Genomic DNA, 26,932 nt, shown 5'->3' with positions numbered 1-26,932 from the left:
TTCCGCGGCGCCTTGAAATTCTGGCCCAGATAGTGCCCCCTCAGTCCAGAAACCGTTGCTTCGTGGGGCAGTAACAGCCGGTGTGGCCTTCCCTCGACAAAAACAACAGTCTCCGAGCGTTACCATAGCGACTGATCCCAATTTTAAAAACAACCCCAAAAGCCACTGAGCAAACGTGCTTCAAGCGGTGACGTGCTGCGCATGCGTAACAATGGCCGCGGACTCTGACGATTAATGCTTGCGCCAACAATAGAGTTTCCGAGTGCCTCACACTCCCTTAAGACGCAGGCGTACGCAGCCGGCCGGTAGCGGAGTCCGTTGAGAGGCCTGGGAGGGTGTTTTTCGGGCGCTAATTTGCCTCAGGCTTCCGCAGTGAGTATAAGAGCGGGACAATAAAGACCCATTTGTGTTTACACGCGCAGTACGTGTGGGTGCGGCGGCTGCGCTTCCTTCCAAGTCCCGCACTGGGAGTGAGATCTGTGCAGCCCCCCTGAGCAGGCCGTGCTATTCTGTGGGTGGGCGTATCTTTCTGAGTTGCTGGGGCTGTCGTCGTCGTCCCTCCCCACCCCCTATCCCTTCGAAGGATTTCTCATGACAAAAGGATTCAGCTGGCCCTGCACGTCCCGTGGCTGCCTTTCTGTATTAGGGAAAGCAGCAGGGGATCATAGAATCTTGGAAGGGACCCCAAAGGCCATCTAGTCCAATCCCCTTGCAATGCAGGAATTTCAGCTAAAGGATCCATGACAGATGGCCACCCACACTCTGCCTAAAAAAACCTCCCAAGGAAGGCGAGTCCGCCGCCACCTCTCGTGGGAGTCTGTTCCTTCCACTGCTGAACAGCTCTTACTGTTAGAAAGGTGTTTTTTCCCTGATCTTTAGTCGGAATCTCCTTTCTTGCAACTTGAAGCCATTGGTTCAAGCCCTACCCTCCAGAGCAGGAGAAAACTAGCATGTTGTCTCCTCCATGTGACAGCCCTTAAGATATTTGAAGATGGCTATCCTATCTCCTCTCAGTCTCTTTTCCAGGCTAAACATACCCAGCTCCTTCAAGCGCTCCTTGTAAGGCTTAGTTTCCAGACACTTGATCATCTTGGTTGCCCTCCTCTGCACATGTTCCAGCTTTTCAACATCCTTCTTAAATTGTGGTGCCCAGCATTGGACACAGTATTCCAGTTGTGGTCTGACTAAGGCAGAATAGAGTGGTACTATTACTTCCCTTGATCTGGACACTATACTTCTGTTGATGCAGCCTAGAGACACAATAAAGGGGAATGGCCTTTGCCCTGGTTGCAGTGCACTCTCTGTAAACTGGTTTTGAGCCAGGGGGTGCCAACTTGGATGAAATATTGGGGAGGGGAGAGAGTAAGCCCCACCCCACATAGTTGATCACATGACATGACACACACCATTTGAATGGCAATGCCCATAAACTTGGGGGGGTTGTCCCCTCAAAAATTGGGGGACTGAACGGGCCTCTGACCCTAGGAGTTGACTCCTATGTATTAAGCAGACTTCGATGTTGATCTTATGTAAGTAGCTCCGGATTCCTGTTTAGCTTAGGAGTGGGGTAAAAATGTTTCAAAACAGTAAAATAAAACTAGCTGCTGCAAAATGGGCAGGTGCCTAGAGGCAATGCATTTCCGCAATGGCTAATAAAGTCGAGGTTTCTACAGTGCAATGTAGCAAGTCTTATTAGTCAGCAATATATTATGTCAACTTCAAAGCAAAGTAACATCAAAGTTCAGTTGGTTTGCTTTCAATTTTGCATATTACTAATACGGACATAGTTTTATGGAGCATATACAAACATTTTGTGAGCCCATCTGTCACTTACAATGGAAGAGCTACAAAGGGGGAAAACCCAGAAATGGGTTAAAAGGAGGAAAGCAGAATAGGCTGTACAGTACTATTCATCCCTCTTCTGCAGAGAGGGTCAAGACAAAACTGCCAAAGATGATAGAAGAGGCTGTATACAAGTGTTTAAATGCTAATTCCTGGAGTCTCTGAACCAAGATAGGTGAACTGAAATACTTGGTCTCAAAGGATAGCGCTGATATAGTGGACATAACAGAAACCTCGTGGAATGAAGAGAATCGGGGACATGGTTATCTCTGGATATAAAAGGACAACCTGGAGGTGGTGTTGCTCTAGGGCATAAATGAATGAAAAGTGGAGCTTTGATATATTGCATCCGAGTCTGATTTAAAATCTACTCTGTTTTACAGGTTTAATGCGTGTGCCACTTATTTAGGAGGAAAATGTCATCTGAAATGTTTTCAAAAGTTCTGGAAGCTCAATTGCTTCAGACAACAAAGATTGTAGAAGAACAACTTGATGCTGAGATTAAAAAACTAGACAATGTGGATGATGATGAATTAGAAATCCTAAAGCAAAGAAGACTTGAAGGCTTGAAGAAAGCCCAGCAACAGAAACAGGTAAGTTTCTTGTAGTGGTGTTAACTGTTTAATATTAGTTGTTGTCTTAATAGCTGTATCAAATTCACAGCCCTATAATAGCTGTATCAACAGTCCTATAATAGCTGTATCAACAGCCCTATAAGATACACCACTTTTTCCCTACTGCAGATGAGAATGAAGCTGATAGAATACTAGCTTGCCTAAAGCTGCAAAGTGAGTTTATGGAGAAAGTGAGATTTGAAGTAGCTCACACTCATGCAGTTCAATCCAACTCATACTCCACTCCAGAAGAATTAGATGTTATAAATACTGTGTTCTTTATTTTTGTTTTTTATATGGTAAACTGTCCTGCGAGCCTCAGATAAATGGTGGTATGGAAATTTAATTAATTAATTAATAATCCTGCTGAAATCAGTGGGATTCATTCTGCAGTAGATGTTCATTGGATTGTAGCCTTACCACGCTTTGCACATTTAATCTATCTGAAGTCTTTAACGTGAGTTTAATGGAATAAGTAAATGTGAATAGGATTGCCTTAGTTGTAATCCTATGTACTGTATATACTTATTTGGGACAAAGCTCCATTGAACTCCTTAGGACTTGCATCTAAGTAAATATTCACTGGATGGATATGTGTGTTTGTCACTATGTTACAGTGTTTGTTGAAACTTCCCTCACATCCATTGGTGTGACATTGGATATGCTGCTGGACAATTATAAACGTTAACATCACCACCTGATATATTAAAAAATATATTATGTAAGGTTAGGAATTGGCAAAGAAGCTGATGTTTAAAGTTTTCTAATATTTGCACCCATTTACCTTGCATGAGCAGGTAATATAAGTCAGTAGGGCTAGAAACTTTATTTGGCCATGAAATTGAATTTTTCAGATTTGTCGGCATTTGTAATTGCAGAATAACTGGTGGAATTATGAATATTCCTGATGCTACTTAACATTTCAGGGGATGCTTTACCTCTTATGACAACACAAAAATACTTAACTTCAAATGTCTAACATTTTATATTCTTATAAACAGGAATGGCTTTCAAATGGGCATGGGGAATATGTGGAAATCCCCAGTGAGAGAGATTTTTTTGAACAAGTGAAAAGGAGCAATAAAGTCGTCTGCCATTTTTACAGAGATACAAGTTTCAGGTATACTAAACTCCTTAGGACACAAATACTTACCAAAATAGGTTGACTGTCAAACAAATAGCAGAAGATTTGTTTAGAAAACTCCATGATTATTTGTTTTATCGTGAGCATAGTTGGCTGTGCAGATTGATACTTGAAATATTGATTATAGCCTCGACATGGCTGCTAAAGTCTTTAGAGACAGCATTGTCCTTCAGATCCACTGCTTTATATTTTTACTACATCCACTCCCTAGTATCAAGGGCAAAGGGAATGGGAAACTTGGTAAATCTACCTTTTGAGTTAAATATTTAATAACTTATATTCTAACATTATGACCATTGTAATAACAAACTTACTGATAGGTCAAATGCGTATGTTGTCATAATAAAGTACTCATTTGCGATTTCTACATTTCATCACTGTAAAGCACTTTGTTTTATTTTCTGTTTCTCAGATGCCTGATAATAGATAAGCATCTAACAGTACTGGCAAAAAAGCACATTGAGACCAGGTTTATCAAATTAAATGCTGAAAAAGCTCCGTTCCTATGTGAGAGACTTCACATCAAAGTAATTCCTACACTAGCACTTGTAAAAGATGGCAAAACACAAGATTACGTGGTTGGTTTTACTGATCTTGGTAATACAGATGACTTCACCACAGAGACCTTAGAGTGGCGATTAGGTTGTGCAGATATAATCAACTACAGGTAAATAAAATTATCTCTTTTTTTGTTTTGTTTTTAAATGTAGCTGGTGCAATATTAAAGGTACTTAAAGCGTGGAAAATCAAGAAGGGAATCTTTCTTGCAAGGCATCAAAATAATTCTAAACACTGAGTATTGATAGTTATATTGTTGGGGAAAGTTTCTTTCACTGTACACTGATCATTTTTAAGGGATTTTTAAAAATAATGAACTGGTGTTGCTGTCTTCCTTTAACTGTGAAGCAGCAAGAAATTGTGGGAGGTATTTCTGAACATGTAATACACTTGGTAGGTTACACCTTTAATTCACAAAGAATGATGTACTAGTGAAGGATTCAGGAAGCAGAATATGTGTCCCCTCTGCTGTAACAGTGAGAGAACTATTCTGCTTCAAGCAGTTGTACTCCAAGATAACAGAATCTGGCATTGTGTTTTGCAAAACGTATACTATAAAATGCAGGTGTTGCCTTGGTGGTGTTTTTTTTAAATATTGATTCACATACAGTACAGTATTGAAATAACTTTTTCCCCCTTTTAGTGGCAACTTGATGGACCCCCCTTTCCAGAGCCAAAAGAAGTTTGGAACCACTTTCACAAAGTTGGATAAGAAAACAATCAGAGGAAAGAAATATGATTCAGATTCTGATGATGATTAGATATCATGATTCAGATGTTTATAAATCATCTTTTCTTTGAAGCTTGATACATTTCTAGGAATGTTTTATAAAGCTGTTTGTTTTCAGTACATTTGCATATAATGCTCATTTTCTAAAACTGTTTTATACAACTCATGAAAAGAAACTGATTTTTTTTTTCCTTGGGGTGACATTTCTAGGTGAAAAATCTGAGCTCTTTTGAACTGCGTCACATGAGACATGACTTTTTGTTAATTTTGTTAATTATAAAAATAGTCCCTTTAAACTACATTTTTAGTACTTCATTTGCCATTGGAAATGTTAATGAAGGACTTCTGTCAAGAATTGTTATAAAACTATTCCAGAAGTAGTGCATTAAAAAAACTGTTGCTTGTCTGATAATGCCATGCATATGGTGTGGTATTGCCTAACATAACATTGCACTGCATATTATGAAACCATCTTAGCCTCTTTAAAAGAATTAAGTCTACCAGTTGTGTACACTGCATGTTAAAGCTAAATCAGCAGGTAATAGCACATGGCAAAACTATATTGAACTGGACTACAGGCTAGATTTTTTTATTTTAAAAAATCAGAGTGAAAATTGGTGTTTGCTTTTCCTCTTGATGTGAATGCAGTTTAATACAATTTCTTGCACTGTTGTTCTTCAGTAATAGGCATACTTTCCAAGAGAATCTCTTTCGTCTGGGAATACTAAAATTCCCTTGGGAATCTGTGACAGTCTAGCTCCTAGGTAGGTGAATGAGCTTTTCCTTTGTACTTGTAAATGCCCATAGTTGCCAAAAAGTTTAAGTATATCTACATTTTGGGGGTGTTGAGAATAAAGCCGAGTTGGTTCAGGAAATAAGAGAACCTTGCCTGTGAATCTTTACTTGTGGCAAATAAAAGAGTCAACTCATTTGAAAGAAAACAGCTTTCTCTTCTGTCAGAGGGAAGCGAGCAATGTTGCAGCATGCTACTGAATCAGCATGAAGTCACCAATGTTAAGTTGTTAGTTGTGTGCACAGGTCTTGGTTCAGTAGTGGCTTTCTCTGTTTTTCCTTTTGAGGGAGGTAAGGAAACTGCCCCAGTGAGGGGTGAGCGGGCATATTGAATATCCACCATTAACAGGCACACCTTATCTCAGTGGAATGCACAGCTGTGCCCCAACATTGCTTGCTTCTCTCTGCTGATAGAAGTAACGGGCAAGCTATTTCTAGAAGTGATAAAAGAAGCATTTATTACGAAGATCCAAAAGGATGGGGTGTAATGAGAAGGATGTATCTAAGATGGGTTGAAGGGGGGGAAGGGTTTCAATGTAGTGTTTTGAGTCTACTGGATAGGCATAGTTGGTAGGCAGAGTCTCTGTGTCCCAGCAAATTCTGGGTATTCGCTGCCACAGGAGGTGTAAAACCGATCTGGCTCTTTTGCACAGTAGGTCAGCAATATTGTTCTCTTAACTAAGTCAGTTTTTTTTTAACATTTATGTAAATGAAAATAAAATTATTTGAATTCTATGGGCTAATGCTTGTGTATGTTTTTGCTCAGCCTGCTTTATTCCTTGGAGTGTTGCTAAGCTTTTTCGACTGAGGCACACTAGTACGTTACAGAAAGCGCGGGGGGGAGCGTGTGTCTGAATTTTCCAAGCCACTATGGTCAATATGTTCACAGAAATAGGGCTGCAGCAATACTGAATGGGGTCTTCCTGATCCAAACGGCATAAGGAAAGCACCAGCCCTATTTCTAATATATGGACAGTGATGACACTCATGACCAGGTAAGGACAGATGATTTCTTGATGAAGCCTGCACTACAACTGACAGGTACGGGACACTGCCACATCCAAAATATCACAGTCCCATCTTCAAGCCCTGACTGGCCCCTTCCAAAGTTGCAAGAAGGATGTCTGACTCCTGCATGTTTTCTGTGGAGGAAGCATTCAGAAATGATAACTGCACACCAACAGTGCTATCCGAAGAGGTTACAGGTTCTACTGCCTTGCTGCGTGTGAAGTGTAGAATGGTTTTGGAGTGAATGCCGACATGATGAGAAGAAATTACATTTAAGCTGCCTGTTGTTTCCTCAGTGCAAGTTCCTCTGAACCCTGTAGATGTTCTAAGGCAGAGGGGGGTAAAACTAATGACCCAAACTACTAGCAATCACCAGCCTGGCTTGGCTTATTAACACGATCTTAACCCAGGGGTTGTGTTTGGCAGTTTAATTCCCCCCACCTTGATGAATTCTAACACTTATTGGGCCCAGGAATTTGGGGTGTCTTGCACTCCATGAACTCGTAACAGTATTGACTATTTCCTGAGGTCACATCTCACTTGAAGATTGCAAAAGCAATTCACTTTTTCAGATGGGTTACCATATTGATAGATTACACATGGAAACACTCACAAGCAGGTCATCACAAAGACAACCAAATGCTTGAGTCTCTACTCACTGATGCTTTTATTTTTAGCCATCATGGCTAACTGCTAATGCAGTCATCTCCAACTGGTACCCTCCAGATGTTTCGCACTACAGCTCCCATAAGCCCCAGCCAACAGAAGTTGGGGAAGTTTGAGCTAATGTGTCCCTCTTTTTTATATATTTCTTTTAAATATCTTTGTCAGGGGCTAACAAATGACAATGAACTCTTTTAAAAGTTTTAGAAAGTGTTTCCTTTTGTCTACTCTGAAGTTAATGCTAATCAGTTTACTGATCTCGAGATGTAACACTGAAAAACTCCTTAATTACACACCTCCTAATTCCATCTCTTGCCTTGTCTCCATACAGCCATTTGTGTACACCAAAAAGCACCAGCTGGTTTGAAGGCAGATGTGCCAACATCTGTTAATTATTTAAGTTGCTCTTTTGCCTGGTGATATTTTCAGGGAAAGGGATGGTCTATTGATTAATACCAAACTTGGCTTTTGATTACTCTAGCACAGAGCACACTTAAGCAAGATTCTATTCTACTATGACTCCATCATCGCTCCCAAGCTGTTTCAGCCCATTTAGACTGTTTATGTGTATAAAACATTAGCAGAAAAGAATCTTTTCAGCCATAACATTTGCACGGTGTTGGTGAATATATTGCTCGAAAGTTTCCAGTCATTGTCACGTTCCTGCTGCTGCCTCCATGAGGAAAGAAACCTGAGACAGGTCTTTGTGCTGCTTGCAAACCAACACTCATGATTTGTTTTCCCCAAACGACAATGGCCAAGCCAAGAACCAACCTTGGCTTCCATTCTTGGCTTATGAAACAGAAAGCCAGCCTCTGGTTTGTTTCCTTCCCAGCATAGCAACAGCAACAAGGACTTATATGAACCTTAGCATGCACTGAAGTCACTCATTTTATTTCTGCCTAAATCAGGAATAATGAATACATTCCATATTTCAAACAGTGTATTAGACAAACTGTTACAGGGAACCAAGTTTCTTCAGGAGTTTATAAAGAATTCCTCATTGAAAATAAAAATGAAGAGAGTTTGTCCATGCATTGAGTTTCTCCTACAGTATACTGCTGGATAGTACTGGGTTGGTTTAGTGTACACTTTCTATTAAACATAGAATAATGAGGTGGTCATGCTTTAGGCTACAATCCAAGTCCCCTTTATGTTCAGAGCTTGGTAATGGGACAACCATCATGCTCTGCTGCTGCTTGCCTGGGGTTCAGTTTGGCTGGCGTCCCAGTGAGGTGCATCTAAAATGAGAATTCGAAAAAGAAACAAAGCAGAAGCAAAAAAAAAGGGGGGGGGCAAGAAAGGATTTTATTAACCCTAAAAATTTCAGACTCCATTGGTGGTTCTTCAGGGAGTTCCTTAGCAGACAAGTCATTGTGGAAAAGTGATCACTGGCGGTAGAAATGTTTGAGACCTACTATGGTGCTTCCAATAGGCAAACAGTAGAAAAAGGAATTACATACACATACAGTCACGCTTGATGAAATGCTTGTATAATCCGCATTAGTACTAGCCACGTTTGATTAATCAGTCAAATAAAGCCTTGACACAGTACAAGGGATGGGTAGATGAGCTCCCCAATCAAATTTCAGTTTAAAATTACATTTATTGTACAGAATGCCACTACACATTACAAAGCATCAATCTTTTTCTGTTCTGGTTCTTTTAGACGACGGCGAATTATTAGTTCACCTGCACAGTTAATAAAGGTGTCAGACATTTCTTCTTCAGATGGAATTCCATGGGGTAGCTTTAATGGTTTTATGCTATAGGAGCGGAGGAGGAAGCAGGAGAAGAGACAAAATACATTAGTGCTGTTCTACAAAAGCCATTGTAAAATGCTTTTGTCAAGAAGAGTTAACTAACCTTATTAGATGTTTAATCACTTTCAGTTTTTCATTCACAGAAGGGATGTTTTTATGCACTCTTAGCTCATATCTCTGTAGATAAGCAGATTTTATAGAAAAGTTCAGTTTCAAACACATGATTGCATACACACACACAGAGCTTGCAGTAGTACTTGCAGCGAGTGCTATTCTTAAAATATAACTATGACAATCCTGCATTACTTCAGGGGTAGCCAATGTGATACCCTGCAGATCATCTAGTTCAGGGGTGTCAAACTCAAATTCATCGGGGGGCCGCATCAGCAGTTTGGTCACCCTCAAAGGGCCGGTTGTTCAGGCAGCCGTTGGATCTGTCACATCACAGGGTGGCATGCGCTCAATATAAAAACAAGTGGAGGTTTCCTGAATGCATGTAAAGTGGAGGTTTCCTGTGTAGAACGGCCACCGCCGCTAGAGGTCAGACGTTCTCTGGCTTGTAGGCTGCCACGCATGCGCTGAAGAGGCGGCTTTCTTGTGTCAAAAAAAAAAGTGAGAATAAAAGGTGAAGGCTGGCGGCTGGCGGCCGGCGGCGGCTACACGGGCCACATGACGAGGTCTGGCGGGCCGGATTCGGCCCGCGGGCCTTGTGTTTGACACCCATGATCTAGTTGGACTCCAGTTTCCATCACCTCCAGCAAGACCAGCCAGAGGTCATGGATAACAGGTGTTATCCTTGGTAACAACATCTGGTGAGCATTACAATGGCTGTTATTGCATTACTTGGTGATTTATATTATTCACATATATTGTCCTTCATTCTGTGAGAGCCTAAAGAGGTGACTTAATCCATGAAGATTTAATAAAAATACAGAAGATGGTATCCAGTGTTAGCAATACTCAGAGAAGGAGCACTGAAAGAAATAGGCAAGTCCATTGATTTCAAAGGGTATCACTAATACTAGATAGCACCCTATGCCAATGAAAGGTATAGTTTAAGAACCAAAGATTAATATAGGGGGAAATATCAATATTATACTTCATCTCTTCTTGTCATCCTCTAATAAAAAAATTAATGGTTCAGGGAAAAATACATACAGTATAATTTATTCCTTTTTAGCTCACACATATTTTAGTACAGGATCATTTCTGCTAAAGTTCATGGAACACTGTATATGTGCTACCATATTTAGAATGTCAAAACTGTGATAAATAGCAGCCACTTAGATAAAGGGGTGAACTAAGATGAATTAACTGACTGCTAGAAATTCTGATTGGATCTCTACACCCCTCCTCAGCAAGAGAGAACCACACTCAAAACCAGGCTTTCATGTGTAGATTCCTTTACTTAATCAGGGACACCACTTGTCAACTGCTGCTGCTTATATGCACTGAGGTAAGACATTCAGATGCAAAGCATCTACTTGTCTTGCATGGCAGAATGTGACTGTACGTTCCCACATGCTCTCAGGCAACTGGTTGCACAACAAAATATACCTAGTATGGCTTTGAAACTGCTTTTTCATGGATATCTAACAAGTGATTTACAAGAACAGGATAATGATCTACGCAGACATGAAATACCTCAGCTGGGTTTTTGGAAAGTTGCTAGGCAACCTCCACCCCGCTCTCCCAGGTAGTTCCAGCTGCCCACCCCCCACCCAAAGATAAACAGAAGCTGCTATGAGTGCACTTCTGGGCTCCCCTCTCCTCCCAATGTAGAAGACTGCACTGCTGCAGCATGTCAGAGCAGGCATTAGGGAGCCATTGGTGAGAGTTCCTATCTCATTCTGCTCTGCTCAGGAAAGTTTGGCTGGCGCCTTTGTTAGATACTGAATATAAACTTAACATAAAGGCCACAGATATCAAACCCATTTTTAACGATTTACCGTTAACTAATGTGGGATACGGGTGGCGCTGTGGGTTAAACCACAGAGCCTAGGACTTGCCGATCAGAAGGTCGGCGGTTCGAATCCCCGCGACGGGGTGAGCTCCCGTTGCTCGATCCCTGCTCCTGCCAACCCAGCAATTCGAAAGCACATCAAAGTGCAAGTAGATAAATAGGTACCGCTCTGGCGGGAAGGTAAACGGAGTTTCCGTGTGTTGCTCTGGTTCGCCAGAAGTGGCTTAGTCATGCTGGCCACATGACCCGGAAGCTGTACGCCGGGTCCCTCGGCCAATAAAGCGAGATGAACGCTGCAACCCCAGAGTCGGTCACGACTGGACCTAATGGTCAGGGGTCCCTTTACCTTTACTGTGGATCTTCTACAAGAAACTGCAAAGGGATTCAGCAGATCATTGAATTTAATAACTTGCCCTTGCCCTGAGCTGAAGTTGTTCTACTCTTGATCTCTGAAAGACTGCAAACCTGTGTACATTTACCAAGGAGCAAGTCTAATCTATTATAGTGGGACTTATATCTGAATAAACATGTGTAGGATTGGGCTGTATGTTTTAATGCCAGAGAGAGATAATTATTTACTGGGTTTTCCCCCTATGCAACAGAGCGTCCCCGCAAAATGCTAATGTATTTTATACTTTTTCCAATCCAAGAGATTTGATGATCTCTTTTTCCCAATACGGACGCCTTCTTCCACTTCTGACTCTGGTCACAAGGTGCAGTTTATGGGGCTGCTGTGGATCACCCCCATATTTTTCATGATCACCAGGCCGCGGCTGAAATACCTAAAATAAATTCAACAAAAGCAGGCTTCAGTAATACAGTTATCATTAGCTGAATAGTATTCTATATCAGTAGTTGTAAAAAGGTAATTTGTAGACAGCAGAGGAATAAGACAGCAGAGGAATAAGTCTGTATCAATACTTTTTTTTAGCAAAATGATACTGTACTAAAATATGTGTGAGCTAAAAAGGAATGAATTATACTATTTGTATTTTTTCCTGAACCATTTATTTTTTATTAGAGGATGACAAGAAGAGATGAAGCATAATATTGGTATTTCCCTCTCTATTGATTTTTGGTTTTTAAACTATCCCTTTCATTGGTATATGGTGCTATCCAATATTAGTGATACTCAGAGTAGACCCTTTGAAATCAATGGACTTGAGTATTTCTTTCAGTGCTCCTATTCCGAGTATCACTAACATTGGACACTCCTTCACTGCAGGTTTCTAAAGAGAGGTTGGATGGCCATTTGCCAGCGATTCTTCAGCTCTGATTCCTGCACTGCACAGAGTTGGACTTGATGACCTTTGGGATCTCTTCCAACTCTACAATTCTGTGATTCTATGTGTAGCACATTTACATTTAAATTCTATGTACTGTACACTTACCTGGAGGTTAAGCCCCACTGAATATAATGAAACTTACTTCTGAGTAACATGCATATAAATGAATTGTAAACAGTAGAACATGGACCTGAAGATTTTTTTTTACAAGAGAGTTTGATATGTGAATATATGTGGTAAGGCAGACATACTGGTCAATGATTATTGGAATATCTCATATAATATTTGTATGACATTTTACAATTTAGCTTTGAGATGCTTCCTCCCAAAAGGTATGAGATGCTAACTATCTATAGCTCCACTGTACAGTGGTACCTCGGTTTACCAACTTAATCCGTTCTGGAAGTCCGTTCTTAAACCAAAACCATTCTTAAACCAAGGCACGCTTTCCCTAATGAGGCCTCCTGCCGCCAATGCCCTTCCATCATTCGGATTCCATTCTTAAGACTGAGGTAAAGTTCGCAAACTGGGACACTACTTCCAGTTTTGCGAGTTTGTAAAGCAATTCGTTCGTAAACAGGACTATTCTTAAACCGAGGTACCACTATATTGTTTACTTTTCTCTCTTCTTATCCTTTCGCTTATTCTATTTGTCCTCGAGGTCTGTAACTGCATTCTCTACTTATGTAACAAAATGAAAAAAGACGTATTTTATGAAAATAAATAAATGAAAAAAAATGAGATGTTAATTCTGAACCCCCACAACAAAAAACTTACTGATTCAGGAATTCTTGACCTTGTAAATTTCTGCCTGATCCACACCCTCCAGGTGACTGGTTCCACTTTGTATTTTGCAAGACTCTGGAGCAGGAAAAAAGACAATTCTTTATTGCATAGGCTAACTACAAGTTATAATCTACTAATTCCTTTATCATTTTTTTGGTTCTTCAAGTGCACTTCCAATACTAACCCTAAGGTAAAGAGACCCCTGACCATTAGGTCCAGTTGTGGCCGACTCTGGGGTTGCGGCGCTCATCTCGCTTTATTGGCCGAGGGAGCTGGCATACAGCTTCCGGGTCATGTGGCCAGCATGACTAAGCCGCTTCTGGCGAACCAGAGCAGCGCACAGAAACGCCATTTACCTTCCCGCCGGAGCGGTACCTATTTATCTACTTGCACTTTGACGTGCTTTCGAACTGCTAGGTTGGCAGGAGCAGGGACCAAGCAACAGGAGCTCACCCCGTCACAAGGATTCAAACCGCCAACCTTCTGATTGGCAAGTCCTAGGCTCTGTTTTTTAACCCACAGTGCCACCCTTATAGTAACCCTAATAGCAAGCAAATACACAATTACTGACATTATTATTAGATGCAAGTATGATATTTTTTGTTTCTTGTTTGATTTTTAAAAAAGTCAGGTTATCCAACAATTTTTTTCTTACAATGCAATATGACGAAGAAGCCCAGAGAAAAAAAGAATTAATGAAATGAGAGGTAATATGGGGTCAAAAGTCATGTCCCATATACATATACATTTGGATAGCGTTCTCCCTGGAGAGAGCAGGAAGAGAAATGACACCTTGTAAATGTTCAGAAGCACAGCCGTGCTAATTACTACCAACATTTTCCAAAATCAAAACATTGGCACCATCAGATCTGGGGGGGCTAAATGGCGGCTGCCAACGCCAAGGAATACGGAGAACCTGAAGCATTCATAGAATCATAAAACTGGAAGAGATCTCGGGGTTCATCTAGCCCAGGGGTCAGCAATCTTTTTCAGCCATGGGCTGGTCCACTGTCCCTTAGACCATGCGGTGAGCTGGACTATATATTTTTTGGGGGGGAGATGAACGAATTCCTATACCCCACAAATCAACCAGAGATGCATTTTAAATAAAAGGACACATTCTACTCTTAGGTTGCCTACCCATGTTCTAACCCAACCGCCTGCAATGCAGGAATATTCACTAAATAACACACCACGCGGCCAAAGTGCGGTTATCGACGCGCAGGACAGCACACTGGGCTCCCTCCCCCCTTTTCCCGCGTCCCTCACCTGCCAGGCAGCAAAAGGGCTCCCGCCCGCAACTCTGCCCAGCAACGCCGCCATGTTAAAACTCCGCCACCGGCCTCACTCCCCTAGCGTTCTAAGTGAGGCAACGACGTCGCTCGGCTCGACCAATCACCGTCAGCGCCGCGTCCTCCTCCTTTCTAGGAAGCGGATGCGTCCGAAGGGAAAGGAAAGTCTAGGAAGATCGTGTCTCTATGGGCGCGCTCTTCCGCCCGCTTGGATGCCTTTCGGTTTCCAGTTCTCAGGAATCACGTGACAGGCGGCGGGCGTGGAATCCTGCTAGTTGCAGGTTTGCTTGGGTCGCCTTGGGGACTGGTGTCTCTCGGAGGCTTGCCCCTCTCCCTCCGTACGGCGGCGAATCGCCCTGTTAAGCGAGGAAGCCGATGCCGCGCTTTCCCTGCGGCCATGGAAGACCCGGCGGTGCTGGTGCTGAAGCGGGCGGTGGAGCTGGACTCGGCTTCTCGCTTCCAGGAGTCCCTTGTTTGCTATCAGGAAGGGATTGATCTCCTGATGCGGGTTCTCAAAGGTGAGGCTTCTTCCTCCTCCCCGTCGCTCCCTTGCAGGTGGATTTCCCGGTTAGGTGCAGAGGAGCGCCGCAAAGTCCTGGGTGCGCTTAGAGAAAGTCTCTTGGGAACCTGTGTGACTTCCAAGGAGAGGCGTATAGGATCGTGGAGCCCATTATCTCTTTAAATAAAGCAAGTCATCCTGCGCTGTTTGTAAATGAGTATCTGAAGAAGTGTGCATGCACACGAACGCTCATACCAGTAACTAACTTAGTTGGTCTCTAAGGTGCTACTGGAAGGTATTTTTTATTTTATTTTATTTTGTTTAGGAACACCCTGCTTACGAAATAATATGTAGATTTTTAATTTTAAAAAATACTTATTATCAAGTTTATATACCGCCCTATACCCGCAGGTCTTATTTCTCATTTTATTTTTCATTTATACTTTTCAAATTTATACATTTCACTAATTTTACAGTCATGTTGACATTTCAAAACTTGACTTCCTTCCCCCTCTTTCTGGGTTCCTTAATTTGTTTTTAATACCTTCTGCATAGCCAAATTAACTTAATTTACTCATTCATCTTCTTTACATATATACACTTATAAAACTGCAGGTTGTTACAATAATCGTTCCAATGTTTTTATCTGTTTATAATTTATCTATAAATATTCAATAAACCGTTTCCATTCTTTTATAAAAGATTTGTTATCTTGATTCCTTATTCTTCCAGTAAGTTTCGCCATTTCCGCATATTCCATAAGTTTTTGTATTCATTCTTCTATGCCTGCAGGTCTTAGGGCGGTTACAGGGAAGCTTTTAATGTTTAATAGGTTATTGTACTTTAATATTCTGTTGGAAGCCACTCAGAGTGGCTGGGGAAACCCAGCCAGATGGGCGGGGTATAAATGATTTAAAATTATTATTAAAATCACAATATAAAAACACAAAATACATAATCAAAATAAAAACAACCCAATAACCCCCATCCTCCCCAACACATTTTAAAATGGCATTGGATGCCAAACAGCCAAAGGTCTGGTTAAAGAGGGACAGGGAGCCACTGCAGAAAAGGCCCGTTCTCGTGTTGCCACCCTCCAGAACTTTTGTGGAGGAGGCACACAAAATAGGGCCTCAGATGATCTCAGGGTCTGGGTAGGTTCATCTGGAAAGAGGTGGTCCTTGAGGTATTGTGGTCCTGAGCCATTTAAGGCTTTATAGGTCAAAACCGGCACTTTGAATTGGGCCCTGTAGATTATGCTACCTTAAAGGTAAAGGGACCCCTGACCATTAGGTCCGGTCATGACCGACTCTGGGGTTGCGGCGCTCATCTCGCTTTATTGGCCGAGGGAGCTGGCGTACAGCTTCCGGGTCATGTGGCCAGCATGACTAAGCCACTTCTGGCGAACCAGAGCTGCATATGGAAACGTTGTTTACCTTCCCGCCAGAGCAGTTCCTATTTATCTACTTGCACTTGTGCTTTTGAACTGCTAGGTTGGCAGAAGCAGGGACCGAGCAACGGAAGCTCACCCAGTCGCAGGGATTCGAACTGCCGACCTTCTGATCGGCAAGTCCTAGGCTCTGTGGTTTAACCCACAGTGCCACCCGCGTCCCTTTGCTACCTTAGATGCTACAATAAGCCTTAACTGCCCAGTAAGTTATTATGGCAGACATATCCTCCACAAAATTATATAATCCTTAAGGGAATTCAAAGGTTCAAACCCTTTAGTCCATGGTCCTTTGGAAAGTCCTTTCAAGGGCCTGGAAATCAAGCCTTATGAAGAACAGTTGAGGGAAATGGGTATGTTTAATCTGGGAAAGAGAAGATAATGATATCCATCTTCAAATATCTAAAGGACTTGTCATAAGAGTTGGGTACCAGTCAGTTCCCCTGTTGTGTGCATGCAGGTCTAAAATTTAAAGTGAAAGGAAGGGAGTTGATGAACTATTTTTTTCATTGTCTTTCTGCATCTTGTATTCTGTTTTCAGCAACAAAAGATCAGAAGAAAAAGGCTCATTACAGAGACAAAATAATGAGTTACATGGACAGGGCAGAAGAGATTAAGAAATATATTGAGAAAGAGAAAGAAGGTATGAAGCTGTAATGTAAGTTTCATTATTATGCCTGTGGAATTATATATTGTATTTATTTATTTTCATTCAAAGAGGCCATATTGCATTTTTTTAAAAAGTGAAAAGTTTTCTTCTTTTTAGATGGAAAATACCACAAACAAATTAAAATAGAAGAAAATTCAAAAGGTTTCAGCTATGAAAAGCTGTTCCAAGAATATCTTAATGAAACTGTTACAGAGGTTTGGGTTGAGGACCCTTACATTAGGCAAGTCCATCAGGTAAGACATGGTTGATTTATACACTCAAAACAATTTCTTCTTTTCCATCTAAAAAATTAATCTTATTTACTTATTTACAGTTGTACAACTTCTTAAGATTCTGTGAAATGCTTGTTAAAGGACCATGCAAAGTGAAAACTATACATCTTCTTACTTCTCATGATGAAGTAAGTATTTTACCCTGACTGCAGTCCACTTACTTGGATTGTGTCCCAAGGAATTGAGTGATACTTGCTTCTGAGTAGATGATGATGATAACGATGATAATAACAGCAACAGCTAGACCACCAGCTCCCCAAACACACTTAAATATGATATGCATAGGGTTGCAGTGTTGTTCCATATAAAGTTGTACTTACTGAAGTTAAGCAGTTACTGTAATTGCCATGGCAAAAGCAAAAAAAGAATTTGTTTTTGTCAATGAATTTTTCAGTTAACATTTTGCTAGCATATAATATATTCTGGATTCAGAATGGGTCTGAAATTAATATGCTTTTTTCTTTCTTTCTGAGGATACCGGACTATTTCTGACAGATATCTTCAACAACTCAGTAGTAAGGGAAACAAGATGGAAAAGATTGCTATATTTTGCACCTAAAAGTAGACACTTTTTGTACTGGGGAGATTGTTTTAGGGTAAGGGGCAGCTTGTGAATAGCCACTCATCAAATTACCTGTGTTTACTAACAATAGGGAAATAAGAGGTTTTTATTAATTAGAAGAGAATGTTAATTAGAAGAAAATTATGTTGTGAACTGCCCTGAGATCTGTGGATGAAGAGCGGTATACAAATTTATATAATAGTAATTTAGGTAATCATAATAAAGGAAACTGCTTTATACTGAATTAGACGATTGCTTGATACTGTCTATTGATTAGCCAGACTCTCAAATGTTTCAAGTGGTTTCTCAGCCTTCCTGGAGATGTGAAAAATTGAACCTGGGATGATATTCATGCAAAACATTGTTTTTTTACAACAGGGTGGTTCTCCTTTCAAGCCATCAGTGTGCTACAAATGACATAATTTAACTGTCTTTGGAGAGCTGGTAGTCGAGTTTTTTAAAAACGTGTGAATAGTTTGAATCCATAGTTAGAAGTGTGTGTAGGTGGGACTTGGTTTGTTTTCATCTTTTGTCCTATGACATCTAGCCCCTTAACTTTTACTTATTCCATCTACCAAACACACACATTCCATTTCGTAAGATACCTTGCAGGAATTATGTTTAACATTAAATTTGAGTATCTGCATTGGTAAGAGTGAAAATATTGAAGGGGCTTATTCATTCTGAGAAATACGACCAATATGAATTTACAGTATGTCAGCCATTATCGTTATTTGATTTTTAAAGCAAACAAATCTTTACAGGGCAATGAAAAGAGTCAACAATTGACTATCCTAGAAGAGATACAACAATCCCTGAAAGATTTTGGCGTTACTCTGGATGTATCATATTCTCCGTCAATACACGATCGAGAAATTAGGTTGGTCACATGTGACTAAAATGTTCCGCATTGATTGTCTAAGATACAGGTGGTGATAATCAACTAAATCATAATAATAGTATATCCACTGAAATCAATTGATAACATTTATTCCAGCAGCTCAACCCTGAGAATGACTAACACTGGCTATCACCCATATAATTGATTACTAAGACTGTTATTCTAATTCCACTTACCTGGGAGTAAGCCCTGCTGAATCCAGAGGGGTTTACATTTGAGTAAACATGGTTGGAATTGCAACCTAAGTTTATCTTTGAACCATAGAGTTCTCAGTTTAGGTTCTGGAAACTTGTTAACTTTTAAGAGTATTTAGCAGTGGTGTCTCCTGCCAACTGTTCAAATTACCACTTGTCCCCCTGCCTGCCTGCTGTTGAGCAATAATGACTACAGCAAGTCAAATGATGGCAAGAGCAGTCAAAATATTTACATGCACACCCATGATTAATATATATTTAACAGGTAACTGTTCGTTTCAACTTTGCATGCCATGGAGAGGCAAAGATGGCCTACTTCATATGTTCTCCACACACACACACCCTTAGGCTTCTATTGGAGTGTCTGCTTCATGTGAAATTGTATTTGTATGGGAAAGGGCTGACATCTGCATCAATCCTCCATGTTGCAAATTAAGAGCATGCCCTGCTATGAACATTGTTGTTAACTCAATTGGAGCAACTTGAAAGTTGCAGAGATTGAAATTGCCAATTATCACCTGTTCTTTGCTCATTGTGCTTCCTGAGCTTTTTAAGAGTGCTGTGAAATTATTTTCTTTCTCTTGTTAACCTTACATATGTCTAGTTTATATTTTTGAGGAAGCACTTCTCTTTTTTTGCATTTAACACACAGATTCAACAATGGATGGATGATTAAAATTGGAAGAGGCCTTGATTATTTTAAGAAACCACAGGTGGGAACCGAATAGAAAAATATAAATTTTAAAATAAATTTGAACTGCTGAATGGCTTAATTGGTAGAATAATTTGTTTTCCACAGGGTCGTTTTTGCCTTGGATACTGCGATTTTGATTTGAGACCATGTCATGAAACTACAGTGGACATCTTTCACACTAAACATACAAAGAAAACATGACCCTAAGTTCCCAAACCAACCAGTCTCACTGGTGTGTTGTTGTTTTTTTGAGCAAGAGCTACTTTATTCCACTACATCCACTATGCATTTTTGTAAAGTAAACTGATTGTATTTTTTTTAATTAAAAAAATCTGCACATCAGCCTGATAGCTTATCTAAACAAAATGACATGTTTACCCCCAGAGTAATGAACTGTCGGTGAAGACCACAATTCTGATTTGCTTCCTTGTGCTGGGCTATCTGATTTGCTTCCCATACCATGTGGAAGGATACTCTAAAAAGCCTCTGAAGTAAAACATTTGACTACTGCGTTTGTCTCTTAACAGCTACAATTCAGAAAAACCTGATTGGTGCACAGGAAAGAATTGTGCATATAGCTTGAAGATTTATAGAAGTTTTCACTACAGCCATTTGCACAGCATATAGATTTAAAGTGAGAAGTTGGTTGCTTCTTCACCATGTGGTAGAAGTGTCAAAGAAACCCTCTGACAGCAGTTTCCTCTTATTTTCACTGGGCTGGATTCAGACTAAATTAGTTTTCCTTTAGTCCCATACATAGCCATAGGACAAGGTAATCATGACTAACTTAAACTTGGCTAATTTCAGTTTAGTCTGGATACACCCCATATTAACCTCAGGGACCACTCACAAGTTAAACAGGGATGCTGATGGTTCCCAAGCTGTATTTCAAGAATCACTGAACTAAGCAAGTAGCAAAAATCTTCCAAACTCAGATATTATAGGCATCTTAATTGTGTGAAAAAGCAGCTAACTTCCTTAGGGATCAAAACTGGTAAGATGCTACAGCTATGTATAATAAGGCTGTCCACTTAATATGCTCAAGGAATTTGGAACCGTACAGGGAGCTTTTGCCTTATATGCCAATTTACTGAAGAAACAGAATTCTGGGGGGGAGTTATGCAGCTTCTGTCACAATAACAGGCTGATGTCACCACACAAGAATGGAGTTTCTCACATTAGGGGAATCCCAGACCGGCATAATACGGACGCGTACGTTTTTATCTTTCACTGTGGATTACTTTTGAGGAGAGGCAAAACTCGTATAAAGGAAAGCAGCCCAGACAGACACAGGCTTCAGCATTCTAGAATCAGCACAGCAACACTGAGCACTATGCCCACCTGTCAACAAAGGGAGAAGGCAAGAACATTCCTGTGAACCTCCATTAAATGGTGGCCTCTTGGTTAATCCCTATGTTCTAGGTCTCTCTTTTAAAGCCACCTCCTAATAAACTGCTAGGAAGTATTTGGTCACCAAAGTCTTAAATACATTTACATTGGCAATTGACTTAAGTAGAAGTTCCTTTCAAGTAAATGGGCTTAGGCTCTCAAGCTAACAATGCCTAGCATGACTCCTCTATTTCACACATGCCATGTCTTACTAGAACTGGGAATTCAGAAGGCATAAATTGACCTTAAAATTATTGTCTTGAATGTCTAGGTACATGTTTTTAATGCTATACTATGCTATGTTTCTACCAGTATTTTTGTTTTATACTGTTTGCAAGCCGTTGTATGATCCATTTGGGCAAGTCTGTAGGATGCTGACTTTAAAAAATAAATATGTAAATTTTAAAAGAGAAGACTTCTAAGGACTGGTGATAACTATTTTAAAAAACAAAACTGACTTGATTAACAAGTTTGTATTTTTTATTTTATGTTTTAATAAAAAGTGAATTTGTTTACATTCAGCAGTCTATTATTTCACTATTAAATCTCACGTTCGGCCAGGTGCTTAAAACCCTCTGCTAGAATAAGACTGTATTGATAGATGATCAGGAATCAACTACATTAGAGAAACTATATTCTCACACAAGAGATTCCACTTGCTGTGTATCTTGTAATCTGTGCATGTTCTCATCAAAGCAGCTGCTACTGCAGTGGTTTCATTTGGACAGAATTTGCTGCCAATAAGATGGTTTTTCAGTTCATCACACATGATTGGTGGCAACCAGAAAGGAGGCACATCAATGTTGCAAGTTTCAATCTTTCCATTTTTTACATCCACATTTATCTTCATTTCAAGGCAAGATTGTTCATCAACTATATTAAAGGATGTGCTAATACTGAACTTTGGTGTTTTGCCATATAGCCAATCCCAGGATTGCAGTTCTTTTGCTTTGTTATTAATTCCAGGGAATTCTGTTTCATCAGCTGGATTTATTTCAACAATATGGTTATCAATTTGGTGGTATGCAGCATATTCTTCTGCAATGGCATCAATGAGCATCTCACAAGTTAAAGTAGGCTCTTCTTCAAAGAGATTTTTCACTAAGGCAGGTACACTTGGCGTGGCATTGCTTTTTATCCCATTGTAAGGACTTTTGAGCACGGTTGATAAAATAAATTTATCAGCACTGCAGAGCAAGGTGCAGTGGTGATAAGCAGCAGTCCTTCCTAATTTTGCAGCAGTTCCTGAGATTTTAAAAATCCCATTTAACAAGAGGTCGTATCTCTCTGTAGCCTCCACATCTAACTGGGGCCGCAGGGCTTTCAATGCTCCAACCACTAGTTTTAAATTTTCCATTCTTTTGTACTTCTTCCTATTTGTAAAGAAAGTGAGATTGATGTTGCCAGGATCATGGTAAACTGTTCCTCCCCCACTTTTTCTTCTAGCTAGTTTTATACCATTCTGTCTCATGAATCTGAGGTTACATTCCTGCCAAGGATTTTGATGTCTACCAATCACTACAGTAGAAGAATTTCTCCAAAGGAAAAGAATGTGTCTGTTTTCAAAATTCATATTATCATGGATCCAATCTTCTAAAGCTAAATTCTGGTAAACATCCTGGGAAACAGACTGCAGGATCAGTCCTCTCGTCGCACATTTGAAGCCAGCAGCTGGAACTTTGAGGACATAGTGTAACTGGAAGCATTTCCTCAGAGATGACCGGCTTATCATGTTTTAGTCTAACAAAGCAATCAAAACAGCATAGGGTGATACACGTTTTGCATAGTCCATTTCAAAACCCTTTCAAAATATCATGTTTGTATTTCATTGAAAAATCCTTTAAAACAATTCTGTTGAATCAGATTTTTAAAAAGACATTTCTCCTTTCTGACAAGTAGATAATAGAGTTTTATATGACTGAATAATATGCAGAAATTGCCTATTCCAGATGTGTGTTTTATTGACCACCTAAGGAAAAAGACAGAATTCATTGTTTACCCTCAAATAGCTCGTATGAGAGGCTATAAAAGATTTGCTAGGGCAATTTGCGGCTTTACGTTAATCATTTTAATCCTTTGAAATACCAAAAAGGTATTATTAGTTATTAGGCCTTAAGCTACAAAGGAAACAATACATTTCCTCCCACTCTCATTAATTTCACAGCCCAGCCATATATTCCAAACGTGAAGGTCTCAGGGCTGGCGGAAAGCGGAATTTCAGCACTCAACTTTTGATATACCACAGGTTTCCACTCCCTGTATTGGGATAGCACCAATAATAAAGCGTGTGTGGCAAACGTTTTCAGTTTTGCGCTGCACCACAACCACCCTGGGCAAATTGCAGTAGTTGCTTATGTGGTCAGAGACTATATTTTTGCAGGTCCTGATGAAGACCAAGGCCAGGCTGTGCACCCGAATAAGCTTTGTTCCATGCTGGCAGGCCTGGCACTGGAGATAGAAAAGGAACATTCCGCGACCCACCCGCTCGAATTAAACTGAATGCAACCTTGCTAGGACAAAAAAGCAAACCCCCGTCGAGATACATGGGGCTCTGTTTATGGGACTGCCGCCCAAAGGCACCGGACCCTCTCAAGGACACCTTGCCCAGCTCCCGCGGGGCGCCATCACGAAGATGGGAAGAGCATGGCAAGAGAAGCCCCTTCCAGCTTCTCCCAGCGCGCCCCGATACCCGCCGCCCTACTTACTGCGGATCACCTCCCTTTGCCCACGCGGGAAGCGCGTTAAGTAGCCAGGCGGTAGCCATAGAGCTAGAAATTAGGAACAAGGCGCGCAGATCTAGATAGATCCAAGAAATAGTGAAGAGTCGCACACTGTCTGGATTGGGTTGCTCCCCTTCAAAAAATGCGCGTCTGTTTCTAAAGGAACTTTCGCCACAGCTGGTACCTTTGGGCGGACACTCTGCTGCGCAACAGCTACTCCGAAGTCCTTGATTTCGCCATTTGTTTTCCATTGAGCAACACACATCCTTGTCAGAAGGTCCCGGAAGTTGCCTATACAGTACAGGATTAGAGAGACTATGGTTTTTGTCCAAATGTAGTCGCACAAAATTCCTTCCGGGTGCGCACAATAGAACCCGCCCGTGAGTTCCTATCAGAAATGCTCACTTCTTACCGGCAAAAAAGTGGCATATTTCAACCAGTGAAAATCCGGACAGAAAAGTTGCTTTTGGCACAGTGGTTGAGCTTTTTACTTTTTTGTCCAATATTGCAAATCGCAACAAAGCTGTTTTGGAGCTATTTTTATGGAGGGACTGCCGACACGGGCTGCCACACGTCCGTACTTTCCCGGACATTTAGATGCATTCCGACCGGACACTGCTACAGAATGCAGTACTGTACTGTATTGCTTTCCGACCGCTGTTGTTCGCTCCCTTGCAGCTGTTTCCATGGCAGTTAACGGCATTTTTCTTATTAGCGGGCAGAGGGGCGGGAGTAGATGCTGTGGAAGAGCATGGAAGATCACGGATATTTGCAGAGAAAGGCTGTCATTTGCATCGGCACTGTAATGGTTTTGCCATTCTCTGTTGCCCTGAAGCAGGCAAACCAGCCCGACAACATGAGAATCCGTATCCAAAAATTTGGCTCTTAAGCTCTGTTTTTGTTTATTTTTTTCCTGAATGTAAAATAGCAAAGTCTTATACCATAAATATAAATTGGCAAAAGCATTTTAACAAATGTCATTGAACATCCGTTATTTCCAAACCATCATTTTCTTTAACAAACTTTTGAGAACCGACGACATTATTAGAGCTAGCTTCTGAGGGAGTGCCTACATTATTTTGTATCCCTTCTGGTATATTTTTTCCTGTGTTTTGGAAAAAGCCAGTCATAGGTCCTAAACTGATTTCCTCAGTGTTTTGAAATAAATGGTCATTTGCGCTTGGAGTTCCAATATTTGTGTCATTCTGTATTATAGATACTGGTGTCTTCGTTTTACCACAACAGTTCCCCATGGTGTAGTTACTATGCAGATATCAGAAACAATGCAAAGTCGGTGATGGTGGTCTTCAGGGAGACTGCTGCATAAACCCTATGCAAAAAAACCCCAACAAAATACTATTAGAATAACTGAAGAAATTCCATTAACTAACGTGTGATTCTACAACTATGCATTTTGCTTCTGGAAGTAATATTAAGATGCAGGAAATTTAACATTCATTCTGTTTAAATGAACAAACACAAAGAATATGGCCCCTAATACACACACAAAAAAACCACTGAAAGTGCAGGACAAATGAACAATATAAGTAACAGTGGTTGTTATTAATGGAAATAGCAATACAATATGTATTAACAGCAGGGTTTTCATTCAACTGGAACTCACCAGAACTTAGTACTGTACCTCTCAGGTAGGTGCCATTGCCATTATAAGAGAACAAGGGAGACGTTCATGGTGTGTTCCAGCACCTCTTTTTCTATAAAAATAACACTGGTTAACAGTACTATAATTCAAAAAGTCCATTTGGGAACTTCTTTGCTTTGGTGTGGTTTAGGAGTTTGAGTATGGGTATGGGTGCGCAACCCAAGCTTGTGCAGAATTTAGGCAGTATGAACAAAGAGAACCAGCCATTATTCGTTAAACATATAAATAACACAGCCCGTTGTGTAAGTTGATAAGCAAGGTTATAAACATACTATAGTTGACAATGGGATGTAGACTCAGTTGCCTGTGAGAATAGAGTACATCACACTAAATGCACTTCTTGTCTTCCATACAATTTTGGATGAGGCTCTAGGGTATGAATGGAACCTCATTATATTTTACCTGAAGCATCACATATCCAAGGCAAAGTTACTTTTGGTATCTCTCTGTAACTTCAGTTCTGGGCTTCTCACATTGTATAGTAATCCTGGGATGGTGAACCACAATCCTGGAGGCAGAGGCATCTTGCCCATAGAGGCAAGTGGCATGAGGCGCCAGGACACCAAGTTCTGGAGGGCACCAGGGAAGAGGCAGAGGCTGGACACAGCGCCTCCCGGCATCAGCTGACTGCCATCGCTCGCCTCCACCATGCTGTGCTGAAGCAGCACTGTGCCCAGAGCCTCCACCTGCCATGGCCACCGTCAAGGAGTTTGGCTGTATTGCCTTTAAGGCATGGCAGCCATACAATTTCATAATTTTATACTATTCTGATCTCCTTGTATCATCTGAATATTTAGTAAGTAAAATACTATTCTATGCCTAACTTGGTCTTGGTATTTTCAGAAACAAGCCACTCTGGGCGGCTTCCAACCAAATATTAAAATACAGTAATACATCAAACACTAAAAGCTTCCCTAAACAGGGCTGCCTTCAGATGTCTTCTAAAAGCCTGGTAGTTGTTCTCTTTGACATCTGGTGGGAGGGCGTTCCACAGGGCGGGTGCCACTACTGAAAAGGCCCTTTGCCTGGTTCCCTGTAACCTTGCTTCTCGCAGTGAGGGAACCGCCAGAAGGCCCTTGGTGCTGGACCTCAGTGTCCGGGTAGAACGATGGGGGTGGAGACGCTCCTTCAGGTATACTGGACGGAGGCCATTTAGGGCTTTAAAGGTCAGCACCAACACTTTGAATTGTGCTTGGAAACGTACTGGGAGCCAATGTAGGTCTTTCAAGACCGGTGTTATGTGGTCTTGGCGGACGTTCCCAGTCACCATCTAGCTGCCGCATATATATATAAATAAATACTACTATTCATATACTATAATATCCAGCAACTCAGTTAATTGTGTTCACTGAAAGAAGGCATCAGTTTATCGCTTTGTTAGTATCATTTTAATTATTTGCTTAGATGACCACTTTGTTTCCACATTCTATAGCACAACTATAGACTATCCTTATTTCTGTCATGAAAGGAGCCAGTTATC

At 40.8% G+C, this 26,932-nt stretch overlaps 4 protein-coding genes across 7 annotated transcripts; 2 read left to right on the top strand and 2 right to left on the bottom strand.

Annotated features, from left to right (window-relative positions):
- Positions 1-201: 201 nt before the first annotated feature.
- TXNDC9 (thioredoxin domain containing 9) lies at positions 202-6,415 on the top strand. Its single transcript, XM_053384175.1, has 5 exons — positions 202-372; positions 2,226-2,435; positions 3,458-3,576; positions 4,013-4,267; positions 4,802-6,415. The coding sequence occupies exons 2-5, from the start codon at positions 2,259-2,261 to the stop codon at positions 4,917-4,919; spliced, it is 669 nt and encodes a 222-aa protein (XP_053240150.1). The 5' UTR covers positions 202-372; positions 2,226-2,258; the 3' UTR covers positions 4,920-6,415.
- A 2,522-nt stretch (positions 6,416-8,937) lies between these two features.
- On the bottom strand, positions 8,938-14,552 carry MRPL30 (mitochondrial ribosomal protein L30). The gene is made up of 5 exons (XM_053384174.1): positions 14,419-14,552; positions 13,141-13,224; positions 11,713-11,859; positions 9,218-9,291; positions 8,938-9,117 (listed from the first exon to the last, which is right to left on the bottom strand). The coding sequence occupies exons 1-5, from the start codon at positions 14,470-14,472 to the stop codon at positions 8,982-8,984; spliced, it is 495 nt and encodes a 164-aa protein (XP_053240149.1). The 5' UTR covers positions 14,473-14,552; the 3' UTR covers positions 8,938-8,981.
- A 26-nt stretch (positions 14,553-14,578) lies between these two features.
- Positions 14,579-20,165, top strand: MITD1 (microtubule interacting and trafficking domain containing 1). 3 transcript variants are annotated; one of them, XM_053384173.1, is made up of 7 exons: positions 14,579-14,959; positions 16,929-17,030; positions 17,154-17,290; positions 17,371-17,457; positions 18,656-18,771; positions 19,639-19,699; positions 19,786-20,165. In XM_053384173.1, the coding sequence occupies exons 1-7, from the start codon at positions 14,839-14,841 to the stop codon at positions 19,879-19,881; spliced, it is 720 nt and encodes a 239-aa protein (XP_053240148.1). In that variant the 5' UTR covers positions 14,579-14,838; the 3' UTR covers positions 19,882-20,165. The 3 variants fall into 3 exon arrangements, with proteins under 3 accessions (XP_053240148.1, XP_053240146.1, XP_053240147.1); XM_053384171.1 differs by lacking the exon at positions 17,371-17,457; XM_053384172.1 differs by lacking the exon at positions 19,639-19,699 and having other exon boundaries at positions 14,608-14,959.
- A 1,353-nt stretch (positions 20,166-21,518) lies between these two features.
- Positions 21,519-24,097, bottom strand: LIPT1 (lipoyltransferase 1). 2 transcript variants are annotated; one of them, XM_053384170.1, is made up of 2 exons: positions 23,974-24,097; positions 21,519-23,038 (listed from the first exon to the last, which is right to left on the bottom strand). In XM_053384170.1, the coding sequence occupies exon 2, from the start codon at positions 22,799-22,801 to the stop codon at positions 21,686-21,688; it is 1,116 nt and encodes a 371-aa protein (XP_053240145.1). In that variant the 5' UTR covers positions 22,802-23,038; positions 23,974-24,097; the 3' UTR covers positions 21,519-21,685. The 2 variants fall into 2 exon arrangements, with proteins under 2 accessions (XP_053240145.1, XP_053240144.1); XM_053384169.1 differs by having other exon boundaries at positions 23,775-24,092.
- Positions 24,098-26,932: the final 2,835 nt, after the last annotated feature.

The sequence above is a fragment of the Podarcis raffonei genome, chromosome 4, assembly GCF_027172205.1.
Source record: "Podarcis raffonei isolate rPodRaf1 chromosome 4, rPodRaf1.pri, whole genome shotgun sequence".
Lineage (NCBI taxonomy): Eukaryota > Metazoa > Chordata > Lepidosauria > Squamata > Lacertidae > Podarcis > Podarcis raffonei.
This window is presented reverse-complemented; position numbering and strand designations above follow the sequence as displayed.

Coding starts and splice junctions, on each gene's coding strand:
- LIPT1 (XM_053384170.1), bottom strand. CDS start 22,801: ATGATAAGCCGGTCATCTCTGAGGAAATGCTTCCAGTTACACTATGTC.
- MITD1 (XM_053384173.1), top strand. CDS start 14,839: ATGGAAGACCCGGCGGTGCTGGTGCTGAAGCGGGCGGTGGAGCTGGAC. Junction 17,458..18,655: donor TTCTTACTTCTCATGATGAA/GTAAGTATTTTA, acceptor AAATCTTTACAG/GGCAATGAAAAGAGTCAACA. Junction 18,772..19,638: donor ATACACGATCGAGAAATTAG/GTTGGTCACATG, acceptor TTTAACACACAG/ATTCAACAATGGATGGATGA.
- TXNDC9 (XM_053384175.1), top strand. CDS start 2,259: ATGTCATCTGAAATGTTTTCAAAAGTTCTGGAAGCTCAATTGCTTCAG. Junction 3,577..4,012: donor TACAGAGATACAAGTTTCAG/GTATACTAAACT, acceptor TCTGTTTCTCAG/ATGCCTGATAATAGATAAGC. Junction 4,268..4,801: donor GCAGATATAATCAACTACAG/GTAAATAAAATT, acceptor TCCCCCTTTTAG/TGGCAACTTGATGGACCCCC.
- MRPL30 (XM_053384174.1), bottom strand. CDS start 14,472: ATGGCGGCGTTGCTGGGCAGAGTTGCGGGCGGGAGCCCTTTTGCTGCC. Junction 13,225..14,418: donor GCCCTTTTGCTGCCTGGCAG/GTGAGGGACGCG, acceptor TTCCTGCTCCAG/AGTCTTGCAAAATACAAAGT. Junction 9,118..9,217: donor GTGATTAAACATCTAATAAG/GTTAGTTAACTC, acceptor CCGCTCCTATAG/CATAAAACCATTAAAGCTAC.